General features: G+C 43.3%; 2 protein-coding genes across 2 annotated transcripts in view; one reads left to right on the plus strand and one right to left on the minus strand.

Moving 5' to 3' along the window:
* Window positions 1-272: 272 nt before the first annotated feature.
* On the minus strand, window positions 273-10,507 carry SFRP4 (secreted frizzled related protein 4). Its single transcript, XM_082754803.1, has 6 exons — window positions 9,967-10,507; window positions 9,798-9,878; window positions 9,642-9,707; window positions 6,815-7,013; window positions 3,815-3,878; window positions 273-1,529 (listed from the first exon to the last, which is right to left on the minus strand). Exons 1-6 carry the CDS (start codon window positions 10,406-10,408, stop codon window positions 1,341-1,343), a joined length of 1,041 nt encoding a protein of 346 aa, XP_082610929.1. The 5' UTR covers window positions 10,409-10,507; the 3' UTR covers window positions 273-1,340.
* An 849-nt stretch (window positions 10,508-11,356) lies between these two features.
* EPDR1 (ependymin related 1) overlaps window positions 11,357-24,973 on the plus strand; it is a gene marked incomplete at its 5' end in the record, with an annotated part of 36,589 nt that continues 22,972 nt past the window's right edge. The window contains one exon of the mRNA XM_082755354.1: window positions 11,357-11,601. Coding sequence (XP_082611480.1) covers window positions 11,357-11,601 — 245 coding nt within the window. The remainder of the gene's footprint in view (window positions 11,602-24,973) is intronic.

A 24,973-nucleotide genomic window follows, 5' to 3' on the forward strand; every position in this document is an offset into this window, starting at 1 on the left:
GATGTCAATGAGGGAAATCTCCTTATTTGTTAACAGAAATCTGACTGCGCTAGCTGTACTGCCTCCTCCAGGTAGAGCCTGGACAGGAACAGCATAAATGACATCTTGGATAATGCCAGTGAGGCTTATATGATCTTTGCTATTTTTAAAAGGGCAGTAAATCTTAGTACATAAATAGTAGCATCTGCTTTGCCTGTGACATATTGCAGGGTGAATGTTACCTCACAATCTGCAAAACTGCAGCTAGACAGTTGTTTTATTCATGAATAGGAACAAGCCATCTTATTTATTTATCTATTTATTTATTTGTGTATTTGGTATCAGAGCAAGATTTAGAAATATGGTATCAAATGATAAAAAATGATCCAAGTGAACATGGAGCCACACAAAGCCTTATCTTTTCTTTAATACTGTACAGTAGCTGTCAGTTTTGTTTACAATAATGCTTCTCTTCCAGTTTTTGTAACAAAGCTATATTACAGCAAAAATATGTGCTATTTTAAAGAATTTTGCAGATCTGCTTCACTTTAATATGTCCTTTTAAAAAATACTGATTTTTCAATTAGATGTTTAAATATATTTGAAATTATAACAACTGAAGCCAGCCTGAAGTACAATAAAAAAAAAAAAAATTAGTTTGCTTTCAATGCATTTTTGCTACACAAACTCAAAAACTCAAATGCTAACACTGTGAGCATATTTCTGGCACACACATAAAAAATAATAATCACTTAATGCATACCCAGATGCTTATTGGTAAGCTATGCTTTTGAATGCTCTGAACAAGGGCCATGATTCCAAACAGCAGATAGATTCAGCTCCGGCAGCTGGAGTAGTTACTGCCCCAGCTCTCTGCCTTAAGTTACCATCTCTCTACTGCTCCTCAGCTGCCATGGTCCCCAACTCACCAGGCTGACCCAGACTAACCCTCCAGCTAACACACCCGACTGCCAACACTACTTTCTGAGCAGAGAAGAGGGGCACCACACAGCTCTCCCAGCCTCTGGAGGGTAACAGGGCAGGCAACCTGGACATGGGGATAAAACTTCTAGCAGCCAAGGTAAAGCCATCTAGAACTGCAAGTAAGTTACCTGTAAACCCTGTAAAGCTCAGTCAGCCTGAATATGCCTACCACTTCTTAGTGCAAACCTATGCTCTATGGCTTGCAGTGGCTTGAAAGGAAAAGCAAACCTTTAAAAATAAAGTGCAGCAAAAATGTCTATGTAGAAACTGCAGTGAGTTTTTAAGTCGATGAGTTCTGGATTAATAAAACATGCCAGTCAAGCCAGATTGTGACCCTCATCATACAAGAAAAGTCTTTCCTTTTGGAAACGTCACACTCATACTTTTTTAGCATTGGCTTCTTTCTGGCCATTTCTCGGTTTAGTGGCCTTTTTGGGGCCACTGACCAGTGGGTTGGTGTTCTTGGTTGCTGGTTTTGGGGGCCCGCTCCGACCACTGCGCCCTGCATTTTGGTTCTTACTGCGGGCCATTCGCAGCTTTTGTTCTTGCAGTCTCTGTTCCCACCTCTGTAGAAGGGCAGAAAAAGAGGATGAGTTAGAGAAAGACATTGCAAATAATTGCATCTTATAATTGTCCAGCACCATTGATACCAGTCTTAACATTTCTGTGCTCTGTTCGGCAGAGCCATCGATCTCAGTATGTAGTATGTATGTTGGCTGTAGTGGGAACCTGACATATTCTTGGGTGGGGGAATTTCCACAATATCAGCTGATGAAAATGACAACTGCACATCTTGGCTGCATGCTGCGTGTGAGCGTGCTTCTCGTGCCTTTCCAGAAATCCAGGGAAGTAGGCATCATGCCATCAAAAAGACAGGGTCTGCTTCCAGGGACTCATTTTGCAAAACTATTATTTGTTGTCTTATTGAAGGTGCTACTTGAGTTTTCCTAAGAAAAGTCTGCAATTGTGAATAATGTATCTGCAGCTTTACTCAGTAGCATCATGGAGAAATTTTGGAAAGCAGTTAGGTCAATGAGCCCACTAGACTACCAAACCCCAAAGTGCAGTGGCTAGAAAACAGGTTTTTGAAGAGAGGTTAAGTGGTTAGGTGGTTCAAAATATGGAGAGATCCACAACACTGTGGCAGAGATTGCAGTCTTTCACCTTTAGAAAGAGAAACACTTGTTTTAAGGAAAGCAAGGTAGATAGTAGAAGCTGGAGGGGGTCTCACCTTTCCCCTCTAATAATGAACTTTCTTGTCTGAAACAAAGATAGGGGCTTTGCCCAGTGATCAGAGGAAGAGAAATGCTCTGCAGCTTTCCTGTTTATTTTCTCTGCATTGACCTTGTTGCTACTCAGACTCTTGGCCTGGCTAGAGAAGAGATCAGCCATGCTGTGATTATGTTAACAGATGTGTAGCAGTCTTATGTGGTCCACAGACCACTGAAAACATTCACTTTAAGCTGTAACTCAAGATAAATGTTGGATGCAAGTCTTCAGAGACAAAAGATGCAAGTCTTCAGAAGGAAAGATTGCAACACCTAGCTCCGTGGTGGCTATATTCATGTAGTCAGAGTCATTATACACATCTTCATAAAACGAAAACTATCAGCCAGCATTTAGGCGTGTCCCACTCAAACATGTTTAAATGAGGATTTAATTTATGAAGCTATTAGTATCAGAAGGAAAGACACATGCTTTGAGAGATAGTTTGTTTTGCAGTCATGTGTCTATTTTGACTGTCTGCAAATGAATGTCCAACCAGGTTTCAGGATACAATTAGAAATGAAAAAACAGTGTGAGGAGCCCACTAAAACACACTGTCTGCCAGCAACAGGCCATTAAGTTTACAGCTAACGGATTTCAGGAGTCCAAGTCATGTGTCAGTATTCTCCTAAATCCCATCTGGTATCACCTGCAATTGCAATATATTTATTTTTTAAAAAATTAAATCACATTTTCTTTTTCACACATAGGTTTAACACGAGTAAAAGAGGAGAAAGGGGGAATGATAAAAGCGTCATACAGGTCCCAGCAAGAAGTTGCTACATAATCTAAAAGCTCCTACTGAAGTAAACATGTAACCCTTTTCCTCCTAACATCTATCCATGGGCCGTAATTAAAGTCTGTAAACCTACATATCTTTAAGGCTCTGAAACCTTTTCTGAAATACAGAAATAATTTTCTTTCATCTCTAAAAGTGTGAGGAATCCCTTCTTTCCATTAGAAAGAGTTTACAAGCAGGGAATGATAACAAGTGAGGGAATCCGCTGCCTCTGTCTCACAGGTTGCTGTAGTATAGACTTTTCCCTCCGTATTCCTAGAAAACAGTGAGAGGATGCTCAATACCTTCAGTGGGTCTTCAGTTGGAAATAGCTGGTGAGAAGTCTGTGTCTCAAGCCTGCAGTCTTTAATGCAGCAAAGCCCATTTATCAGGATTTTAACTACTCTTCTTAAATAGTGTGTGCTATATATTCATCTGCATATCACCTGGCAGTTACTTCACTTAGCAGTGATTATAAAGTCCTAGCATAATTGTTGTAATGAGAGCTCACACAAAAGTCATCCAACATACTACTTAGGGACAGTTTGCAAATAAAATAGAAATAAAATGTTAGAGACTCTAAAATAAAAGACTAAAATTTTCTCATTTTCACTTACATTTATATGTAAGTATGCATAGAAAAATAACCTGACTTTTGGAGGTATTAAAATGTTGAAGTGAAAGTAATAATACCCAGAGGTGTTCTACATATCTAAATGTTAAGCAAGATATTCAATGACAAAAAATGCACAAAGATGTTTAACTTTTATCAAGAATATCAGCATTCTTTTCTCTGATTGTATTTACCTTAAATCTTTTGTTTAGTTGATCTTTCCATTTTTCAACTAGACATCCATCAAGAAGCATCAACCTGAAAATTAAGAAACAATAGATGTTACATATAGTTCTAGTTTTGATTGCCGAGATGTCATTCCAGATGAATTTGCACTGGTTGAGGTTGAAACAAACCATTGGATACTGGTACTGATATAGGAAGATGGGCAGAAACATATTTCAGACTTTCAAGAAACAAACAATAAATATATAAATAAACATAAAAGCCATCACTTTCCTTCAGGTTTTATAGCCAAAACTACAGCACATAAGTAGTACTGAGAAAACATTTAGAGTCCTCTGTCTTCACCTGCAACTATTCAGTGGTGGAAAATTGTCCTGTCTTGATTGCAGTTAGCAAAAAGTGATGGGTTGGGTAACATCTTGTGAAACTGTTTAAACATCTTTCACATAGATTTCTGCTTATGTTCACTATATATGTTTGTGTGTGTGTGTATGTGTGTATGTGTAGAAGAGCAGTTTAAATGAATGCATTTGACTTCTGAGTTGGAAAAAAAGCTAGGTTAATATGCACCACATCATACAGCTCCTCTGACAAATGGTAACATTACATAACCACTTATAATTGTCTCCATTAATACATGTACACTAGGATGGTATTATGTATTTGCTACTCATAGCTACTTAATGAGTGTTTTAAAGTGAATTTGGAACATGTATGAGTATTGCTATTTGTCTAGCAATGAATTCTGGCCATCTCCTGTATAAAATACTGAGTCTAGATATTATGAAATGAATGAAACCAAAGTGTAATTATGAAATAGTATATGCCTTAAAAAGCTTCTAAAGTAGTTTAGTCTAAAGCACACTTTCTAAGTCCTAAGCTTGAAACAACTATTTTGTAGAAGAGGGCTGCTGATGCAGTTTCTGTATCTTCTCTGCTGCTAATTTTTGTTTGTTTGTTTGTTTTGAGATACTGGCCCTTAATATGCCATTGTACAGCATTTTGCTGGTGGGTGAGGTTCACACAGCACAGCGGGGCCTGACTCCCCAGTGTCCATGAGCAATGCTGTCACTCACAGCAGTTCAACAGGAGTACGAAATTTTCCCACTCATAGCCACTAGTCACTGTGCACCCACTTTGCCCAAACATGAAAGGGCCACAGTGAGCACAAGCTCTGGAGAACCAAGACTGACATGATCCACATCTCCTCTTCGTTCCGAGGAGAGGTTGGAGAATTAATGTACAGGACTGAAGGCATGGACACAGCATGATGAATGAAACTGTGACACAATGTACACCTGATGGACAACCTGATGCAGCTCCTGCTCAGGTCAAGTTATCTAGTGAAATCCTATTCCTACTGATGGGAAAGGGGTGTTTCGCTATTGACTTTGGGAAGGCTGCAGCTTCCTCCCATTTTGCCTCTGACATGTTTTTAAAAAGCTACTGTAACTCAAAACCTCCCGTTTACATACCACTGAGTTCAACAGGAAACACATATAATAGCTTATGTTTCTTTTGCAAATCCATATAAAATTAAAAACCTCAGTGACCTTTAAAAAACATCACAAAATATTTAGAGATCGCTGTGTTTTCTCCATAGTAGGGGAGAAGCTGATTGGGATCTTTCACTTCTGAAATCTCTTCCCCCTAAGAACCTCCTGAGGGTCTGCTCTGGCAACGCTCTGCATCTCAGAGCTCCTCAATAGGTATCTTGGTCATACCTTTTCTGCCTGACCCAGGGTATCTCTCTCTAATGTGGCCAACACAAGTAGAGGGTTCTAAACAAATCTCTGTGAAATACTTCCAGATCTGGAGGGCCAAGCTGTTATATGATAATACAAATACTCATAATAATATAATGTTTGCAAGCCCATTAGCTCACACACAAAATATATATATATATATATAAAAAAAAGTTATGGTAATAAGGTATGATATGACAACTGTTAGAAATGCCTGTAAAAGACTTCTAAAATATCATGACTGAAAATATGATTATGGCCCATCAAGCTCTGCAAGCAAAAGTTTTATGATCCTTAGAGCTGCACGTATTCCATTATCAGTCATATGCAAAAATAGCTTGAACATTTTACAAAAAAACTTACCTCCAACCCACAGCATGGAAACCAAAGTACCTATCACACCACAACCTGTCCTGTTGGGATCTGTTGCTACTGGTACCCTTGGGGTGCTAACAGGGATGGGATGTTGCCTTCTGCCTCGAGAACCCAGAAAGAAAAGCATCCTGCAGTGCATCACTCCTTCTGCTCCAGACCAGCATGCTGGATTTCCTTCTGTGCCTGGGGCTAGGCTGACTGCCAGAGGCAAGGTCTGGTAAAGTTAGTTTTGTTTTGTCTTTTAATCTTACAGCAGAACTGGCAAGCTGCACTGAGAGTATTTACTTTTCATCTGCCATCCGGGCAGGAGAGCTCCAGTGGCTGCATCTTTGGCCGGTCCCAGCGCAGTTGTGGGATCAGAAACATCTCGCTGATGGCATCGGTCCGAAGTATGGATAGGACAGCAGAGAAGGCCTGGCCCTGACTGCAGCTGCTCTGCCGGCTCCCTCGGCTCCTGTGTCCCCCCCCTTCCCCCCCCGGAGCTAGTAAGGCAGAACTCTGCTTTCCCTTGAGCCACCGCACAGTCCTACCAGCACGGACCACCATCAGGCTCATAGAGTATGAAGCCTCTCACACCCGTGGCCAGTGGTCCTAAAACACCCTGCCAAACAGCTGGAGGTGCTTTAAGCAGCATGCCACCAGCATCAAATGATACCAGGGGTTGCACTCCATCTGTGAGCCAGGTTTTGTAACACCACGCTGTGGGCTAGAACTGAAATTAACTACATGGAAAAAGTTAATCGCAAAGGTAATTGAAACATGTAGGTGTAATATTGACTATAGGCTTGCCAACCAGGCTCGTGACCAGAAAGGGAGCTGTGCTGTCCCTCCTTCCCTCCCACCACAGCCAGCAATAACACCTTTCTGAACTGCACAGCGAGTGCTCACCTTGAGCGCCACTCGTAGCACATGATGAGGACATCCTGCTTCGGCTGCAGAGGTGGGCACTGGCAGGAGGAATTGGTAATAAGAGGCACTTGGGACAGAGGAATCGGCATTGAAGACTTCAGAATGTCTTTTACTTCAACCACGGTTGTTATCTCATTGCAGTTCCCCTTTTCCACACTTTTTACTTTAGCATGGATGACTGCAATTAGAAAAAAAGTGGCGTAAGAACAACAAACAGTCTCAGAAACTTAAACACAACCTAAAATTAAATAAAACATGTTAAATTGAAAGCTGTTGTTTTGGCTGTGAAACCAGAACTACTTCTCCATGTGTGGGCACATACAGTGGCTTAGAATAACAGAGGCATGATCCCAATTTGGTTTTCAGCAGGACTGTTGACAACTGTGAAATTAAACATGTGCTTAAATCCCTGCCAGATCAGGCCAAGCAATCTAGCCGGGAATCACACGCACAAACAGCTCCTTTGACTCAGCCATGAACAACCCCTCGCATAAATCAGAGCTGTTCTATAGCCACGTGTTGCTACTGCCAATTAAGCGATGAATAATTTACCTCACAGACTGTTAACCTGAATCCAGCCTTTGCAATAGCAAAGTCATTTCAGTGCAGGTTGCATCCAGGAACTCAAGTCTTCTCTTGAGTGTAAGAAAGAAAGGAGGGTTTGAAACACGTACTAAAAAACGATGAGGCTTGGCATTTCTGTGATGCACCCAGTTAACACCTTTTTCAAATACTTTTACATTCAGATATGTATCAGTAGTAAGATTCTCACATAAAATAAACTCTGAAGAGGGTTCTTCTCATTCTGAACACATAAGCATTCACGTTTTTATCATTTATTGAAGAATCTGCATAGCCACAAGAAGAAGAAACTCTGCAGATTTCTCTGAGGATGACACCTGACCGACTGTGTGACTCCCTCAGCACCCTGGGGGTATCGGCCACTGTCCTGAGGTGAGCACCAAGTCACAGAAATGAAACAAAAATTTTACATGAGGGACTTTGTCTCTGGGAAAAGTCAAAATAAAAGTCAAAAGTCAAAATAGTCCTATTATCAATCACAACATTCTTCTGTGAAAGAAGAAAGAGAATTTCAGTTTTAGAGACTCACCATCCATTTTCAAGTCTGGTTAAAGCCAAGTAGTATTTCAGCTCCTGCATAACAGGCGTGTTCGGTTTTATTTTTTAAAATGTTTACCCATAGTATTTACAAGAAATTTAGGTGGAATTTTCTTTTCAGCAGTGAATGCCAGTATTGGCCTTGCACTGTTAGCATAAAAGATATTTGATGCAGGGAGTGATTTATGAAAACATTTTGAAATTATACCTAAGGGTATAGCTATGGGCCAGTAATCAGCTCTGATGCTCTCAGTTTTGACAACTAAAAAAAGTTCTGACCAGATAGAAATACAATTTGTCTATATATATTACTTTAAAGGATTTCAGGAATTTTATTTTATTTTTTTTATTTGCAGCTTGTTCTCCCTTGTCTTGTTTCTCAATCCCTTTTCAGTGTGAACATCTAATTATTTTAGTGGAGGCTGAATAAAAATCTACCAGTCAAAACCAAAATCTTGATTTTGCAAATTCAACAGAATGAAATCCTTCAATCTTTCTAAATTCTGAATCCCAACCCATAGTTTTTATTCAAGCAACACTCCACAGAAGTCACCGGAATCAGAATTTGTGTGGCTAACACCTGTATTTCATTTCTGAACAGTCATTTTATAGCACTTTTTACTCATGTATTTCAGACAGGTGGGGAAGTTAATTGTCCCACCTGAACACATCCCTACAGCATACTGAGAAGGACTAAGGCATTACATAAAAAGAATATATCTCATAAATGTACCAAAATGCCATGACAAGAAAGTATATAAACTCCTTTCTAAGTTAAATGCTCAGTTTGCTTAGTTCCACCAAACTGATTTGGATTTTTTTTTCCAGGTACTAACAAAGAAGCAAATAACTAAAAACTTACTTTCATTTGATATCAGACAAACAGGAATTGACTGGGTATAATATTCCTATTGCAAAAAAATATAGTACTTCCCTTGAAGAAACAGCTTCTCTCTGAGAAAAAGCCCATACAGTGCAAAAGACCGTTGTATTGCATGTTAAATTAATGGTTAATAAGGATTTTTCTATTGACATTGCAGATATTTAATCTGGCATTTATCAGATGTTAGCTACCATTCTTCCAGACTCTTACCATCAGAAAACCTGGCAGTGGGGATGGGAGGGTAGGGAGGACAGGATGAATACTTACTTGTATCGCCAATATATCTTGCAACATAAAAAGTTTTCTGTCATGCAACATAAAAACTATGGGCCAACTCCTTGCCAGGCCGGTGCCAATTGTCACTGCATTCAATTAATCTGTGACAGTTCCCAACCAGCTGAAGCTCTGGTGGTGAGCGAAAGGATACACAGATTTGTAAATCACAAAGTTTTACCCTTTTTTGGTCTCATGCACACTTACGAGCTTTATTTAGGTGAAAAACCTCTGTTTACCCCACCTGCCGGACAAAAACAGGAGCTGGCCAACAGCACATCGCCAGGTTTACATTAGCTGTTGCTGCGTTCGCTAGTGACCATTACAGTAGCAAGAACAGTTTCTGCAGGGCGACCTGTCAATCCCAGTGCACACTACTGACACTTCCCATGGAAAAATGCTACGTGCTTGGGTTTGGAAGGGGAAGCCCAGGCACCCTTAGGTTTTCGGATGGAACCTGGCAGAGGGGGCAAGCATGTGGCGGGGCACAGAGGAGGCGAAAGAAAGTGGGGAAAACCCTCCCAGACTTACTGTAGCTGTAGTTCTTGGCCAGGTAGGTCGCCAGCGTGGGCTTTGTCTTTTTGCACCTGCATCGCTCTTCGGAGGAAGAGAAGGGGAAGCGGTTAAGGGGTGCAGGAGTAGGTCTGGCAGAGGGGAGGGGGACATGGGGAGGACCCCTAGGCTCACCCTGGCCTCGGCTCCTGCACTCGGTCTGCGGGGGTCCGTCGGGCACCAGCACACCCTGCGTGAAGTCCGTCCACTTCCCATCTGCAAACAGAGGGCAGCGGAGACGTGGCTCGGGGGAATGCTCGGGGGGGATGCTCGGGGGGCACCGGCGGGGCAGGGGGTGGCTCACCCTCGGGCAGGTCGGTGACGATGGCCTCGGGGGAGATGCAGACGCCTCGGTCGTAGACGGGGAGGTCGTCGCAGGCCAGGCTGTCGGGCCAGCTGTGGTTGTAGCGGCGCATGATGGGCTCGCAGCCGTCGCGGGCGCGCTGGCAGACAGAGCGGCAGGGCTTGATGGGGTCGTAGAGGAACTCCAGCGTGCAAATGGGGGCGTACATGGCGCAGAGGAAGAAGGAAAGGACCGGGCTGCAGCCGGTGCCCACCAGCTCCTCGTACTGCTCGATGGCCAGGACGGCGTTCTCCTGGGTGCTGTGGTGGAGGTGGTTGGGCATGCGGGTGATGTTCCAGGGCATGGGGCGGCACATGGGGATGCGCACCGCCTCGCACGGCGCACCCTGCGCCCGTGGGCTCACCCGCAGCCACAGGGACACCGCCACCAAGGCGCGCAGCATCCTCCCCCGCCTCCTCCTCTTCCTCTTCTTCCTCCTCCTCCTCGGCCGCCGCCTCCCCGCGGGTCGCGGCGGCCGACGGGCGCGGAGCGGCGCTGCCTGCCGGCACCCGGCTGCGCTCGGCCATGGAAATCGCGGCACGGGCTTTATACCGGTGGCACGCGTGACGTGGGGCCCGGGGGAGGCCCGGAGGGGACCCGGGGGGGGACCCGTGTGCGTGTGCGGGCACCGTGACATCAGCGCCACCCGCCCGGAGCCCCCCGGCGGCAGCACCGCGCTCCTCGGGGGCTCCTCGGGGGGGGGGGGCGGGGGAGGGGCAAAGCAAAGCAAAAGCATAAAAGCATCCTCTTTTTTCTCTCTCTTTTTTTTTTTTTTTTTTTTTTTGGGGGGGGGGGGGGGCGTGGACCTGACCCCGTCTCCCGGGGGGGCTGGTCCTGCCTTCCTCCGAAAGACACGGCGCAGAAACTTTTATAGATATACATTTATTTATTTATTTATTTATTCTTTAGAGAGACGCGGCGCTAGCTGCCGTCTAGGGGGTTGTGGGGGTAGCCCCGGGGGTCTGGGCATGCGGGGGGGAAGTGTTCACTTTTTGCTCTCTTTACTCTGGATGGGGGCCAGCCCCCCCCCCCTTTTCCCCCATCTTCCCTCCGTGTCGTCGAGAAGTGACTTGCCCCCTGCCCCCCCCACCCCCCCCCCGTCTCCCCGTGGTGCCGGAGCCGTGTTGTGAGGGGGGCTTGGGGACACCGGGGAGGGGGGGGCCGGGATGCTGACGCTTGGTCTCCCCCGACGGCAGGTGCCACCTCGGCCGCCAGCAGGCGACGTTGAGGAAGCGGGGGGGGAATAATTTTGGGAAGGGGGAGGCAGGCTGCGGCCTTGCGGGTTTGGAGGCGGGCCGCCCCCGCCACTCCTCCCGGCTCCCCCCCCCGCCGTTCCCGGTGCGGCGGAGCCATGGCGCTGCCCGTGCCCGTGCCGGTGCCAGTGCCGGTGCCGGTGCTGATGCTGGTGCTGGGGGGGCTCCTGGCGGGCGGCGGGGCCGGGGCCGAGCCGTGCCAGGCCCCGGGGCAGTGGGAAGGCCGCACCGTGTTCTACCGGCACGGCACGGGCCGCATCACCAGGGCGGCCGTCTCCTACGACGGCCCCAACCAGCGCCTCCGCATCCTGGAGGAGAGGAAGGCGCTCATCCCCTGCAAGAAGTAGGTGGTCAGAGGGGTGGGGGCGGGCGGCCCCTGGGCGGGGGGAAGGGGGATCCTGCACCCCCCGGGGCTCGGGGCGAGGCGGGAATGCCGGGGGGGCGGCCCCGGGGGGCGGCTTGGCCGCGGCGGGACGGGGGAGCCAGAGACCTGCCCCCTGCGCCGGGCAGGAGGGGGCCCGGCACCCGCACGGTGGTGTCTGGGGAGGGACCGGCTGGCAGCAGGCCTGCAGCCTGCCTGCTGCACAGATACTGCTCTCCACAGCTGCTTTCTTCCCCTCCTCCTCCTCTCCTTCTCCTCCTCCTTCTCTTTCTTCTCCTTCTCCTTCTCCTTCTCCTTCTCCTTCTCCTTCTCCTTCTCCTTCTCCTTCTCCTTCTCCTTCTCCTTCTCCTTCTCCTTCTCCTTCTCCTTCTCCTTCTCCTTCTCCTCCTCCTTCTCCTTCTCCTCCTCCTTCTCCTTCTCCTCCTCCTTCTCCTTCTCCTTCTCCTTCTCCTTCTCCTTCTCCTTCTCCTTCTCCTTCTCCTTCTCCTTCTCCTTCTCCTTCTCCTTCTCCTTCTCCTTCTCCTTCTCCTTCTCCTTCTCCTTCTCCTTCTCCTTCTTCTCCTTCCCCTTTCCCTTCATCTTCCCCTTCCCTTTATTATTATTATTATATTAAATGGAGCAGAAAAAATAAAATATATCCCCCAAATGCACAGTAAAATGTGGAAAGATTACCCTCAGATCCATGATGTTGGGGGGTGGGTGGGTGTTCTAGCTTAGTAATTTGCTGACAAGTTTGAGTCATGTTTTTCTCCAGTCATTCCCGGTGCCTACAAATGCTAAGTCACCACAGCGAGGGTGAGGGCACCTCCATTACCTGTGGCACAGGGGCTTGCCCACATTGTTCAGGGGCTCACCCATGTTACACAGGGGCTTGCCCATTTTGCACAGGGGCTCAATCACACTGCACAAGCTGCCCAGCCCCAGAAGACCTCACTGTTCTTAACTAGAGTTGATTGTGTCTGCCAACACAACAGAATCACTCCTTCATCCTGCATTTCTTGATTTGATGGAAAATAAGTGCAGGAAAACGCCGGCTGAAGAAGGGCCTGTGTCTCCCCAGCCTGACAAGCCCAGGCCCTGACAGCAAGATGCGATCCAGCCAGTGAGGCCTCCCAAGGTGCTGAGTGTCGGTCACACGCAGACACCGTGTCGAGACATATCTGCTGTGAGGCAGCCACTCCACCTCTCCCACCTAAAAATTGCTCAAATAATAGTGCATCACAACTGGGGATGAGTAAGCCAAGGTGAAGGCCAATCTAGAAATGCTGTGTCATCCAGCCCAAAAGTTCTCTGCTGTTGAGAGATCAATATTCCTTTTTGCTCCTGGCTTTGTTCCTGCCAATAATCAACTCTTTGCTAACATCATATAGTCAGTGTTTTAATCTTTCTGAAGCATGTACTCCCCCTGGGTGTTTTCTCTGACAGTCTCAAAACAGGCTCTAGAAATAGTTTTATATGAATCTTGTGGTAAAGGTTCACTTTCCCTCAGTGTGATTTTTTGCTTTTCTTTATTACTATTTTAAATAGGAGCGATATGAAGAATGGTAAAGGTAACCTACAGTGGTTTGTTGGTGGTCTGCTAACATACAAAATACAGTCTGATGTTGCCCATGCTCATAGTCACTTTCTTTGAGAAGTCCCAGGTCAACCTTCACATTTGACAAGGGTAAAACTGCTCTACAAAGCCCGATGCAAGTCTTTTCTAGCTCCTAAGCTGTACTGAGCTCATTTCTTTAAGCATATGTTTGCTTTATTTGAAGACTTTATTTTAAGATTGAACAATTATTATACATTTTCCACTCAGGGCCAGATTTTTGCCTTTGCCAAGATCTGCTCTTTTTTGGGTTTTTGGTAAATATTTTCTCTGGACTCAGTTCTGTCTGGGCTGATAGTGCTAGAGAGAGGCACAGTGCAGGCAGGTGCACTGGACGCGTCCCGCTGTTGGTCTTGCCTGCATTAATTTTTTGTTGTAGACAATTTCTGACCTCAGGCATCCCTGCTGTTCCTGGGCTGACCGTGTTTTCTGTCATCCAAGACCAGAGGGTGGTTTTGTTATGAGCGCAGCTTGTGTCTGCTAAGGGTGTGACCCAGCTTCCATTGAAGTCAACGGAAGGACTCCTATTGATTTCAGTGTGTGCTGGATCAGGTCTGGGGCTGTGATCACAACTTCATTTCACATTGGACACAGTGAGTCATAAACTGAACCCTTCAGAAGTTAAAGGCGAGGGGATTTATCCTGCCTTTTGAGAAAAAAACTCTCTCCCACTCTGGTTTGACATTGGCAAGAAAAGGATAATTACACTGGGCAGTGACTACAAAAGCAGTAAGAAAAATAGTGCTATCTTGGTCTCGGGGAATTTCAGTCTAAATTCTCACAGACAGACACATTTGCTCCTATCAGATGTAATTTACACACAGCAATCAGTGTTGGCCAAAGACCAAGTTTTTATAGAAAGCGTTTTCTGAATCTTACAAATGTGGGCCGTAATCAGATGCAGCCTCGTTGAAGCTAGTTGACTGAGGTTAATCAGGGACACAAAGATCTGCCTATATGCAGTGGCTTGCAAGCTCCTAACCACAGGAAAACCAAAAGCTTTCAGTTTTCCTTGTAGGTATATGTTTCTAATTCATGTCATTTGCTGTGTGGCATTTCCATATCTACATCAACACAGTGTTTTGATTAAACTCCTGAAAGTAACCGTAAGGTAGGTTGCCCATCGCTGCTACATTAACATCAGTTCTTTACTCACCAGTCATCACATGGGCACCTGAGATCCTGTTGCTGTGTTGCTCTCCCCATCCGATCAGCTGCAACCTTGTCACCACCCATCTGAACAGCCATCGTCCTCATGGGAGAACACAACGATGAAAGACATCGCCAGTGGTGTGGTCTTTGTGGGTAACACTGCTAACTGCTTGTGCTTCTCCTTAGAGCGTAGAAAACTCCTGACTGTGATCTTAGGCTGAGAATTTTATAGAATAACCCATTCTGGTTGGATTCATTTCTAAATTTTCTTTTTCACTTCTTTTACAGTTCCAGCCTTAGCTATATTCTGGATCTCTCTATTCACCTTACATTTTCTCCAGCGTACTGCTTCTTTCCCCTTTAGGATCAAAATCTGGGGCATAGACAAGGAGAGCAGGGACAGTCTTCTCTTTTGGTTTTCTGAAGCACCCAGCAGGAAAATAGAAAAGAAAACAAATGGAGATTTTATTGAGCAGAAATTGCCTTTTCCTGTTTGGAAGAGGTCTGTGTTAAACACAGGAGGTGTTTTTTAATCCTTTATTTTCTACTGCATGGAGTTACTTCCTCTTGTGTCCTCTGTGTGTCAATCTTTTCTTGCTCCTGTTCAATGCTCTGCTGGCCGTCGTCTCTGAACACTTCACTGGCTAGGTAGCAGTCATCAGCACAGTTTTGCTGTTGGGATGTCAGGTGTTTGTGTCATTGTAAGGTAATGTCTTCCTTTGGGTTCAGATTTGAGTGTGACATCACTGCAAACTGTTCTAAGCCCTGCCACTATCAAGGTCTAAACCCCAAATCACATTGACTGCAGCATGGCCAGTTTTGTTCCTCCAGAATGCCAGATGTCCTGCATCACCTTATTTTTTTTTTTTTTTTTGGGGGGGAAACAGAGCAAGAAACACATCCTGGCACTGCTGAAGCCACTCAAGAGGTATTAGTGCTTGGTTATGAAGGAAGGAAGGCATGAGGTGGGGAGGGAGCAAAAGACCATGCAGGTGTTGTTTGAGGGTTGGGGTGTTACATGCTGTGTTCATAGAGTTTCACTCTTAGCTTCCGTGTTATTTTTTGCAGAGTGATATTCAGAGGAGACACAGTAACACTTTGTCCTATAAGACATGGTGATGGTGGGGAAGAACATTTTTCCATGTGATCAGCAACATCACTAGGAGGAAGAAAATTAATTTATCTCTTCTATGAGTGTCTTCTAACAGGAATTACCGTGAGACATTTGCATTTGTTATGCAGTGTGCAGCACACTGAGATGCCTGCACATTTGAGATTGCAAAGTTTGTTTTCGTAACAGCCATAACTGCAGAGTAGGAAAAAAACTACAACAAAATCCGCCAACAACAAAACTTAAACAAACCAAACAAAAATCAGCCCAAAGATATTATATCAGTGTTTGTTTAAAAACAGAGCTGAATGGTGGTAATTTCTTCAGTTTTGATTGTAGTTGCAAAAGACAGGCTCAGCCATGAACAGGATTAACTCCTTCACTCTGCAGCAAAAGCTGATAGTTCGACAGAGGAGTGACAAAGCTGTGTTTAGAGAAATACATCCATCATTCCTGCAGGGTGTTTGTGTAGACGTGTCAATCCTTGTCCTGGACTGAAGAGAAGCACTGTCTGGTCAGGTGCAAATATAAGAGCATTCGTCAGGAGAAGAGGTGATGAGTTTTGAGAATAAACAGCATGTGAGCACGTGTGTCTGACTTATCTCAAGCTACTTCTTAGTTGTTTTAGGATGTGTGATTGTAAAGGAAAAAACAGTGGTGTCTGACCTATTAAAATCATATAATCCATCCGTTCTGTGGTCATTATGGTGACTCAACAGGCTAAGTATTGTGCTACACTGAGCAACTGCAAATTTGTTTCCCAGACTTGGTTTTGGGAGTGGTTTCTGCAGCTTAACGTTTAGGGGAATGATCTATGGTCATGGGTAAAATTTTCAAAATTGGCCAAATGACTTGGGAACCCAAACCCCATTTTTTAAGATTATGTAGACTGTGCAGACTTCTCAGACCCTTAATTTGCAGTGAAATGTAGAACTGAGTTTTCAGCAGTTTCTCTATATCTAATTCTTGGGATCTAAAATGCTTCATAAGCTGATGTGGATGTAACACGCACATACTTACATGTGCGTTCACTTTTGAGAATAAGAACTAAGGGAAGGTACTCCAACCTCTGCAGTTTACTTTTCTCCCATGGGTGACAAATTCTTTCAGGTGCTGCTAACAGGTCTGAGTTTGGAGAAGCCAGCACCAGAGAGCTGCTGTGATGCATGGGGCTGGTGGCTGGATGCCAGGCAGCAGTCTCAAGCATACAGCGGTTGCTAGTGAGAGCTGTCTGCCTTTGGGGCACAGAGGGTTGGCTGTTCAAGCACTAACCTTTGCCTTCCTAGCGTGAGTCGATTTCCGAATTGGTTTACTGAGTCCCTAAGTGATGCTTCCTGACAAGGCAGCCAGTTCTCTGGAGAAGACCAATTCTCAAAGAGGGGCCATGGTCTGGGGGGGAATGAACAGAGAAGCATCTCGCCTGGACTTTTCTTTCTGCTTGCTTCTGTATATGAGAAGCAAGAGACATTTTCTTTTTGAAGTACTCAGTCTTAGTGGAGGTTGGCCAGGCTACACAGCTCAGGGAGGCAGTGAAGCTCCTTGCCTTCATTGTTACAGTTGGGCTGGGTGGAAAGAGATGAAAACACAGTTCAGAGGAGGGTGAATGTCTTCAGGAGTTGAGCAGCTGTGCTAAAAAGCAAGTGGACTGTATCAAAGGAAGCTGGGAGCTGCTGGCTTAGCAATGGTTTTGCTGTCTTCTATTTTATGCTTTTGATAACTTCCTTGGCCTGTAACATCTTTGTCAGAGTTGTGTAAAAAGAAAAGGAAAACCAAGGATAACTGAGTAAGAATAAAGCAGTTTCGCTGCATGAGATGCCACACTTGGTGTGGCATAGTGCTCTCAAAACCCTTCTTTCTTCTCTGTATTCTGGAGCAGTTATGTGCTGTACCAAAACACACCACCAGCCCGTGCTGCAAAAATATAAACTGTCTCTTAAATTTGAAAGAGCAGGATCCAAAACCCTTTAAAGCTGGAAAGAAAATGTAGATAGCCAATGTCCAGTGATCTCAAACTGATAATTTGACAGGGTGCTGGTCAGTGTGTTTAGAAACTGCTGTCAAAAAATTCAGTGGGGTCTTCAACACCCATCAGTTATAAATGCTGTTGACCAGATGTTCTTAAAAGAACAGAGTTCCTCATGATGAGGTTTTGTTTTTCTAAAAAACATTGTTAAACGATAGCCACTGGCATGCTGCTGCTGTTGATAGTAGTGGATATTGGCCTCTGCCTTTTATCCATCTAAACCCTTTAAAGTTATGGGAATGCTTCATCCCTCTTATCACATCATCCTTGTCTATTTGAACTCTGGGATAAAGTGTGTTTGCACTGTCCAGGACATTGAAATTTATGGCTTGTTTTGTAACATTGGATGTAACAGAAAAAACTTAAAAACTTAAAGCTACACTAGGGTAGCACTGAAGATGGTGTACACCTACATTTCTGGAACTCAAATCAGGGGACCAGAGTTTTCATAAGATAAATCACTGTCATTTTTATTTTATTGTATTGCTTTTTTTTTTTTCTTTTTTTTGGAAGACAGAATGCAAATGAATTTATAGAGAGAGAGATTCAAGTTCACAATTTGTTCTGTGCTCACAGACAGCATGCAAACAGTTGATGGAGTTGACTGCACAGCTAAATAAACATGATGAAAGGAATCTTTATATTCATGATCTTAATTTGGGCTCTATTCATCTTGAGGCCTGATGTAATTCAGATGGCATGACTGGCAACATCACACCTATTCTCCCAGGACCAAATACCATTTGTCTGAAAAAGCATCTTTAAAGGGTACACCCATAGCCTTCTCATATACAGAAGATCTTTCACTGTTGTGAGCTGAGAAAGAATTGACTGTACATTGATTTTAGAGAAATCAGAGGGGAAAATGTCACAGCATGTGACATGATGGGGATTTAGAGCACAACTTATTCCTAGTGATGTGTATCCATTGGTTTCTTTTGTGGCCACTGCTAGGCTGAGGGGTAGGTGCGGTGCATGCCTGGGCTCCCACATTGCAGGGTGAGGGAGTTTGCTCCGGTATAAAGTGGCTGGGGCATGGTCCTGGGATCAGAACTTAGGAGCTACTGCTGCCTATGTGAATCTGGAGAGAGCCATAGGACCTGAGGACACACTGATTTTTTCAGTCCCATGATTTGTCTTTCATATGCAGAGGACCTGTATTTTCCTTGACATACCAGAAAGAGAAGGGTTTTATATGTTTGGTTAACAGGAAAAAGATCTTTTCATGAATTTTTGCTTACTTTTGTAACTCAGGGTTGCAAACTTAGTGAAGTCAATGAGAATTTTGCCTTTGGCACAAGGATCTCATCCCAGGACTTTGTGTTAGATCCACATCTGTAACGTATGTGGGAGGTATATACAAGAAATACATTTCTCCATTTCCAGTTCAAACTGAGCCTCAATTCCTGAGGTTGGTCCACATTGCCAAAAATGAAGCCATCATTCACTCTCCAGCCTTATAGATGACAGCAATGGTAAAACTGTGGTGGACAGCTTTCAGTACTGTGTCATCTGAGTGGAACTGGGAGATGTGGTGATAAAACGTGTGCCTCTGAATCTGGTCCACACCCTGCCTCTGCCAGCACTTCCAGGGATGAATGTTGGTAGGCAATTGCCAGTTAGGGGAGATAAAGTGATCAGGGAAGGAGGCAGAATGTTTTAATTATAAAAACAAAAGAATTCCCCCTTCTCCCCCCCCCCCCCCTTTTTTTTTTTGTTTACCTTCCCTGCCTTTCATTTTTTAGTCCATTTGTTTACTAATGTACCTCATTTTCATGATATTATCCTATTACTGTTGACTGGTTAGCATTGCTATTGATTTGTTCATGTGATGAGAACTTATGAGAATTTCCTCCAGCTGAAGACTGGTTTGTTTTACATATCAACAGGTTTGGCCATTTAGTAACTGTGGGGGACAGGTTTTCAGGTGGAGGAAATTTTTATAGATAAGTCAGTGAAATGATAGTCAGTTATGTTGTTAACTGCATGCAGGTCATGAGAGAGCTTTTTTTCATGCCTGTCATGCTAGGCCTGCTTTCTGTTTACCCATGACCTGTGGCCAGTGATGTTTGGGTTGTAGGTGTGTGTAGCTGCAGCAGCGGAAGTCCAACTCTTTACCTGTACACTGCTCAACTCCATAGCTTTCTTCAGAGGACCTTCAGCTTGGCCTTCCCTGTAAATTTGCAAAGAATCTCTTGCTTGCATCTTGTTGAGCTCTCACTCTCAATTTGTTGTTGTTGTTGTTGTTGTTTTTTACCTGTTGCTCTTCTTTACTAGAAGTAGAAATTATTTCCTTCTTCAGAGTGTTTTTCAAGTATGGTATAGTGTCTGGCACACTGGGGAAGGGTGATGTCTGTGTGGAACAGGGCCACATTGTGCAATATTTTGGCTCCCTTAGAATAAGGAGCATTATGCCTGCATGGCATTGCATAACCTGAAGTAGCACCAGGCAGTGAAAATTGTTCTCATTACTTCCAAAAAGACCTGTTTGTTTCATCTGTTTTTGTTTACTGCCTTATTTTTATGGCCCTGAGGGAAGTGCATGTATGTTGAGAAGAGATATTAGGTTCCATAGGAAACTGTGTCCTTCCATGGCTTTTTTTTTCCAATAGCGTGGTTGCTCTCTGATACCTGAGAGTCATAGGTCAAGGACAGGATTTTCTGCCAAGAGTTCATTCCCGTGCATGAAAGAACAGGAGGTTCAGCATGTGAGACAATCCTTGTGTTCAGTAGTGTATTAGTTTCCAGAGTTTGTACCTTTTATACTTTTATACGCAAGAGTAAATTAGGGGCTTTCAACAGCAGCACAGCTGTCCTTGTCCAAAAACTAATTTATGACAGGTGGTAGTGAAAAAGAAAGAACCAGTTGTTTCCATCTGAACTTTTACTTGTTTTCATGTTTTTATAAATATAGATCATTTAGAACATTTATTTGAGAATCAGTTTAATCATTTTTTAAAGGTTATGCATATACTTCTGGCTTTATGTCCCATTTGATTATTAAAAGAAACTTCCTTATGCCACAAAAAAGTGAACAAGGTAATAGTATTTTTTTGAATTCTTTCTTTTGTTAGTAATTTTCTTAGTAGTATTCATAATAGTCAGTAGGGTTGCTTTTATAGCTTATCAATTGGCATATTTTTGCTATTTCAAATTTTCTTTTAGGTTTTCATGATTTTCTGAATTTTTGGCATCAGAACGTGAATTTGGCAGGCACTTTCTTTTTGTACAGTACTCATACGGTAGTCATTACAGCTCTTCAGTCTTCAGCTATTATGATTTCACATGCCTCAGGAGCTACTTAACTGTTCATTCTGTGAAAGCCTATTTTATCCCTTTCATTCCTTATGGAATGAAATTTACTCTTTTTTTCTATCATTATTATGTGGGCCAAATCCAGCCCAGAGGGGCTGTCTTTCCCAGCTGAATACTGCTTCCATAGTTGTCTGGCAATGCTATATTGGAAAAGTAATGTAAAAGTCAATGGTTATATGTGCAGATGCCACACTACATGTGTATAGCATATTTATTTTGTATATTAAAAAATTCAGTGTTTAGTTATTTTTTATATTTTTAATTTCTTGTCTGTCCAAAAAAAAAAAGGAGACTTCAGTGGTTAAGACCTGGATTATCAGATATCATTGGTATAGTCAGGTACCAAATCAATCTAAATCTGGAGCTCTCTCTGGATCTTTTTTGTAAATAAATAATATTATGTTTCAAAAATTAATGGAGATATGTGTGGAAATGCATAACTGTCTGATTCAACCCTTATTTCTCCAAGGAGCCATCTAAAAGCTACGGGATACAGAGGAACATCAGATTTGTAGAATTATGGAAGTAGTAGTGAAAATCTTCATTGCTGCCTTCTTTTGGATCTTATGAAGTTCCAACCCAGTGAAGCAATTTTCCTCTAGCTCCTCCCTAAATTATAAGTAAAAGCAATCTATTCATTGTAGTTGAAATTGTCTTTTAGAGTGAAATATTCAAGCAGTTGTTAATTCTTAACTTCATTAAACTTCTTTGTCCTTCTCAGCTGGAAGGTAACTTTGCATGCTTACTGGGTATTTTATTTTCTACATGTAGTATGTATCTGGAGGATAATTCATAATGAAACGTGATATTGTGACTGATAGCAAAACGATGTAGAAGACCAAAATTACCACATGCATTGCAACATCACATATTAAGGCCAGTTATGATAAACCTTATTTCTTTGCTCTATTTAAAAAATAACATTGTAATGAGGCCCTGCATATTTACCTTTTGGTCACTTGAATAGTTCAGAAGTGATGCATTCCAAAAATGGCTTCACCGGTTCTTGTTGGTTGACTTCTTGTGCAGTCAAGTGCTCTTCAGAATCTGCTTCTTTACAGCTATTGCCAAATATTATTTCATATTTTTGAGTGTATGTTCAAAACACGTTGTCAACATCTTCACTGAAGTTAGCAGTAAAGCAGTAAAAGTTTTATGGCATCTGTAACTAATATCCCAAGTTGTCTATTGGAACAAACTGTTTTCTAATAGTTTTTTTTTTTTTTTTTTTAAAGAAGTAATATTTTTTCTGAAAGCTTTAGTGAGGTGAGAAAGAAGGCTTCCCTAAAGAATCACTGCAGAATGGTACTACTATTTACCATCAAGATAAGGAACAAAAATCTCTGCTTTTGTCCCGCTGCATTCTTATTCTGAGCTTGGGACTAGTTACAGAGCAAAAATGGTGTAGGATAGCAATGAAGGTGGTGACCTTACAGGACTTTCCACTGAGGTTTCAGTCTCTGATGTTGCCCATTTCTGTCTGGTGTGGTAGTGTCACGCTTAGCAAGCAATGTGTGTTGTCCTGTCACTTTTTTGTGGGAGTTCAGGGCAAGGTCACTACTTCATCTGAAAATCATGTGTCTCAGAAGGTGCGAATGCTCCTGAACACATGACATGCTTTGCATTTGCCATTTATTTTCAAGAGTTTGGGTAAAACTCTGCACAAGGAGGTTGGTGCAAGGCTACTATTGTGTATAGTTCCCAAAAAGCTGAGAATTATATAGAATCGTAGAATGGTTTGGGTTGGAAGGGACCTTAAAGACCATGGAATTCCACTCCCCCTGCCATGGGCAGGGACACCTCCCACCAGACCAGGCTGCCCAAAGCCCCATCCAGCCTGGCCTTGAACACCTCCAGGGATGGGGCATCCACATCTTTCTCAGCAACCTGTTTTCTTTAAGTCGTGTCTGCATGGATACCTGTTGTTTCAGAATTGGAGGTTTCTGAGAGGGAACGGCCAGATTTTTCCCAAAGTTTTCAAAGGGAATTTTAGTGCATGGCAGTGCTAAGGACTTTTAAATGCTTGTATGGGGCACAGAGTTGAAGTATTGAGAGCAGCAAAGAGATCTCATTTTTCATTCTTTCATTCCTAATACCATTTTTCTTTCATTCCTAATACCATTCTTTCATTCCTAATACCATTTGCAACTGTGGTTTTATCATATTCAGATACTTTTCTTGCCAGGAAAATTATGATTCTGCCATACCGTTAGGCAGCCAGCACTGGAAAGTTTACTCATGCTATGCAGTTATGGTAATTCTCAGAGGATGTTTATTATTTGGAAAACAGAGCTCCATACAGGATGAGGAATTCTTACTACAATTAGTTCCCAAATTAATGTATCACTACTTAATTTGATCCAGATTTCTTGGCCTGAATCTTTTGTAGAAGAAACACATCTTTTTCCTTATCTGTGGTGGCATCTGGGGACTGGGAAGCCTCCTTTTATCACTTCAAATACCTGTGCATGTAAACACAGATGGATTTGCAAAGTCCGACCAGTCTGTTACCTCACCCTTCTCAGAAAAGAGTGAAATTTGGATAACATGCTTGACAAAGTGTGAAGGTGTGGTTTCTACTGTACTTTTTATAGAGGAAAAAATGATTTAGGAGACAAGTAAAAGGAGATAATGGTGGGAGAGTGGACATACGCCTTGCATTTTGTTTATTCCCCTTTTTCTTGAAGAGTGAAAATGAAAAATTACCTCAGTGTAGCAGAAGAAGAAAGACTGCTATTTTTTTTTAACTTACTGTTTTGGGTTGCCTGTCTCCAAAACCAAGTGTAAGCATGCAGATATTTATTCTCAATACAATTACAGGTATTCTTTGTATTTCTCACAGTTTTTAGTTTGTTGCTTAACTTTAGGAGAATATGTTTTCACATCATACATACCTCATAGGCAGGGTATTTTAAGCTCATAAATCCTTAATGTGAAGTAACGTAGTCTTTGAAATAGAAAACAGTTGGTCAGGCAGAGGTGGAGGCAGAACTGGGTGTAATTCAGATACATTCAGGGTACCTGCTCCTTAACGTGGTCAAGCCAGGCCTGAGTGACGCATAGCCTGGCATGGAGGCACAGGCTGCTGCTTGAGGCACTGCCAAGTGTTGGTAGCACATCTGCTTAGCTGGGTCCCTGTGAATGGCTTCATAGTGGGTCATCTGGGCTCTCCTCTTTTACCGGTGTTTGGAAGTCTCACATATGTCTGAAACACACTTTGGTTCTCTGAATTTCCTTCCTCTGAAAGAATGGAAAAATTCACTTAGAAAGCTTGTATGTCTCTGCAGGATATGTATTGTAACTGAGATGCTTATATACTGTAGCAATAGTAACTATAAACATTGTTAAGTGTGTTCAATGTCCTCTGGATTATTATTATTATTTTTTACCATGGAAGTATTCTTCAAATATCCAGTATTCTCTGACACATTGGTCTAATGAATTACTTGCTGTCTGCAATTAACAGATGCATTTATAATCAGTCTGGTCTTCGTAATTATCCCCAAAAATATTTGAATGTAGTTTTGTACTGTAGAAATCCATAGAAAACTTCTGCATTTTAGAAAATGTCACTTAGAATCTTATGAAAAGGGGGAAAACAATATGTATATTTTGTTAGCCAAAAAGTTAGTGTGGTGTCTGAACAAACATCAGATATATCAACAAAATTCTGCTTAAGTCATTATTAATCTGAACTGTTCATGTAGAAATTATACTTTGTTACAGCTGATCAGAGCAGCCTCTGGGTGCCACCATGAGCTTTCAGACTTGGGATATACCTGTTATTTGGAGGGGCTCAATGGATCTACATCCAGCAGCCTTCTGCATCCTCTGCTTCTCCAGCTACTTCAGGAAAAAGTGCACTGATGTGGCCCTCTGAGCCTTGTGCCCAAAGCCTGGCCGCACTGATAAGCAGTTTGCTGGGGAAGATGGACCATATTGTCACAACCATGATGTAAAAAATAGCTTTTGTTTGCTGTCCTCTAAAGCTTTAAGGGTTGGGAGAATTTCTGGGATGATAAAAGGGAAAAGGAGGTGAAGAGCAGCAGAACTGCCATCTCACCCACAGTGGGAGTTTCCTCCCTGATTTTTGCTCCTCAACCCACCTAAACTGTAATAGCTCTGCCCCTAAATGAAT

This window comes from Aythya marila (assembly GCF_965140915.1).
Source record: "Aythya marila genome assembly, chromosome: 2".
NCBI lineage: Eukaryota > Metazoa > Chordata > Aves > Anseriformes > Anatidae > Aythya > Aythya marila.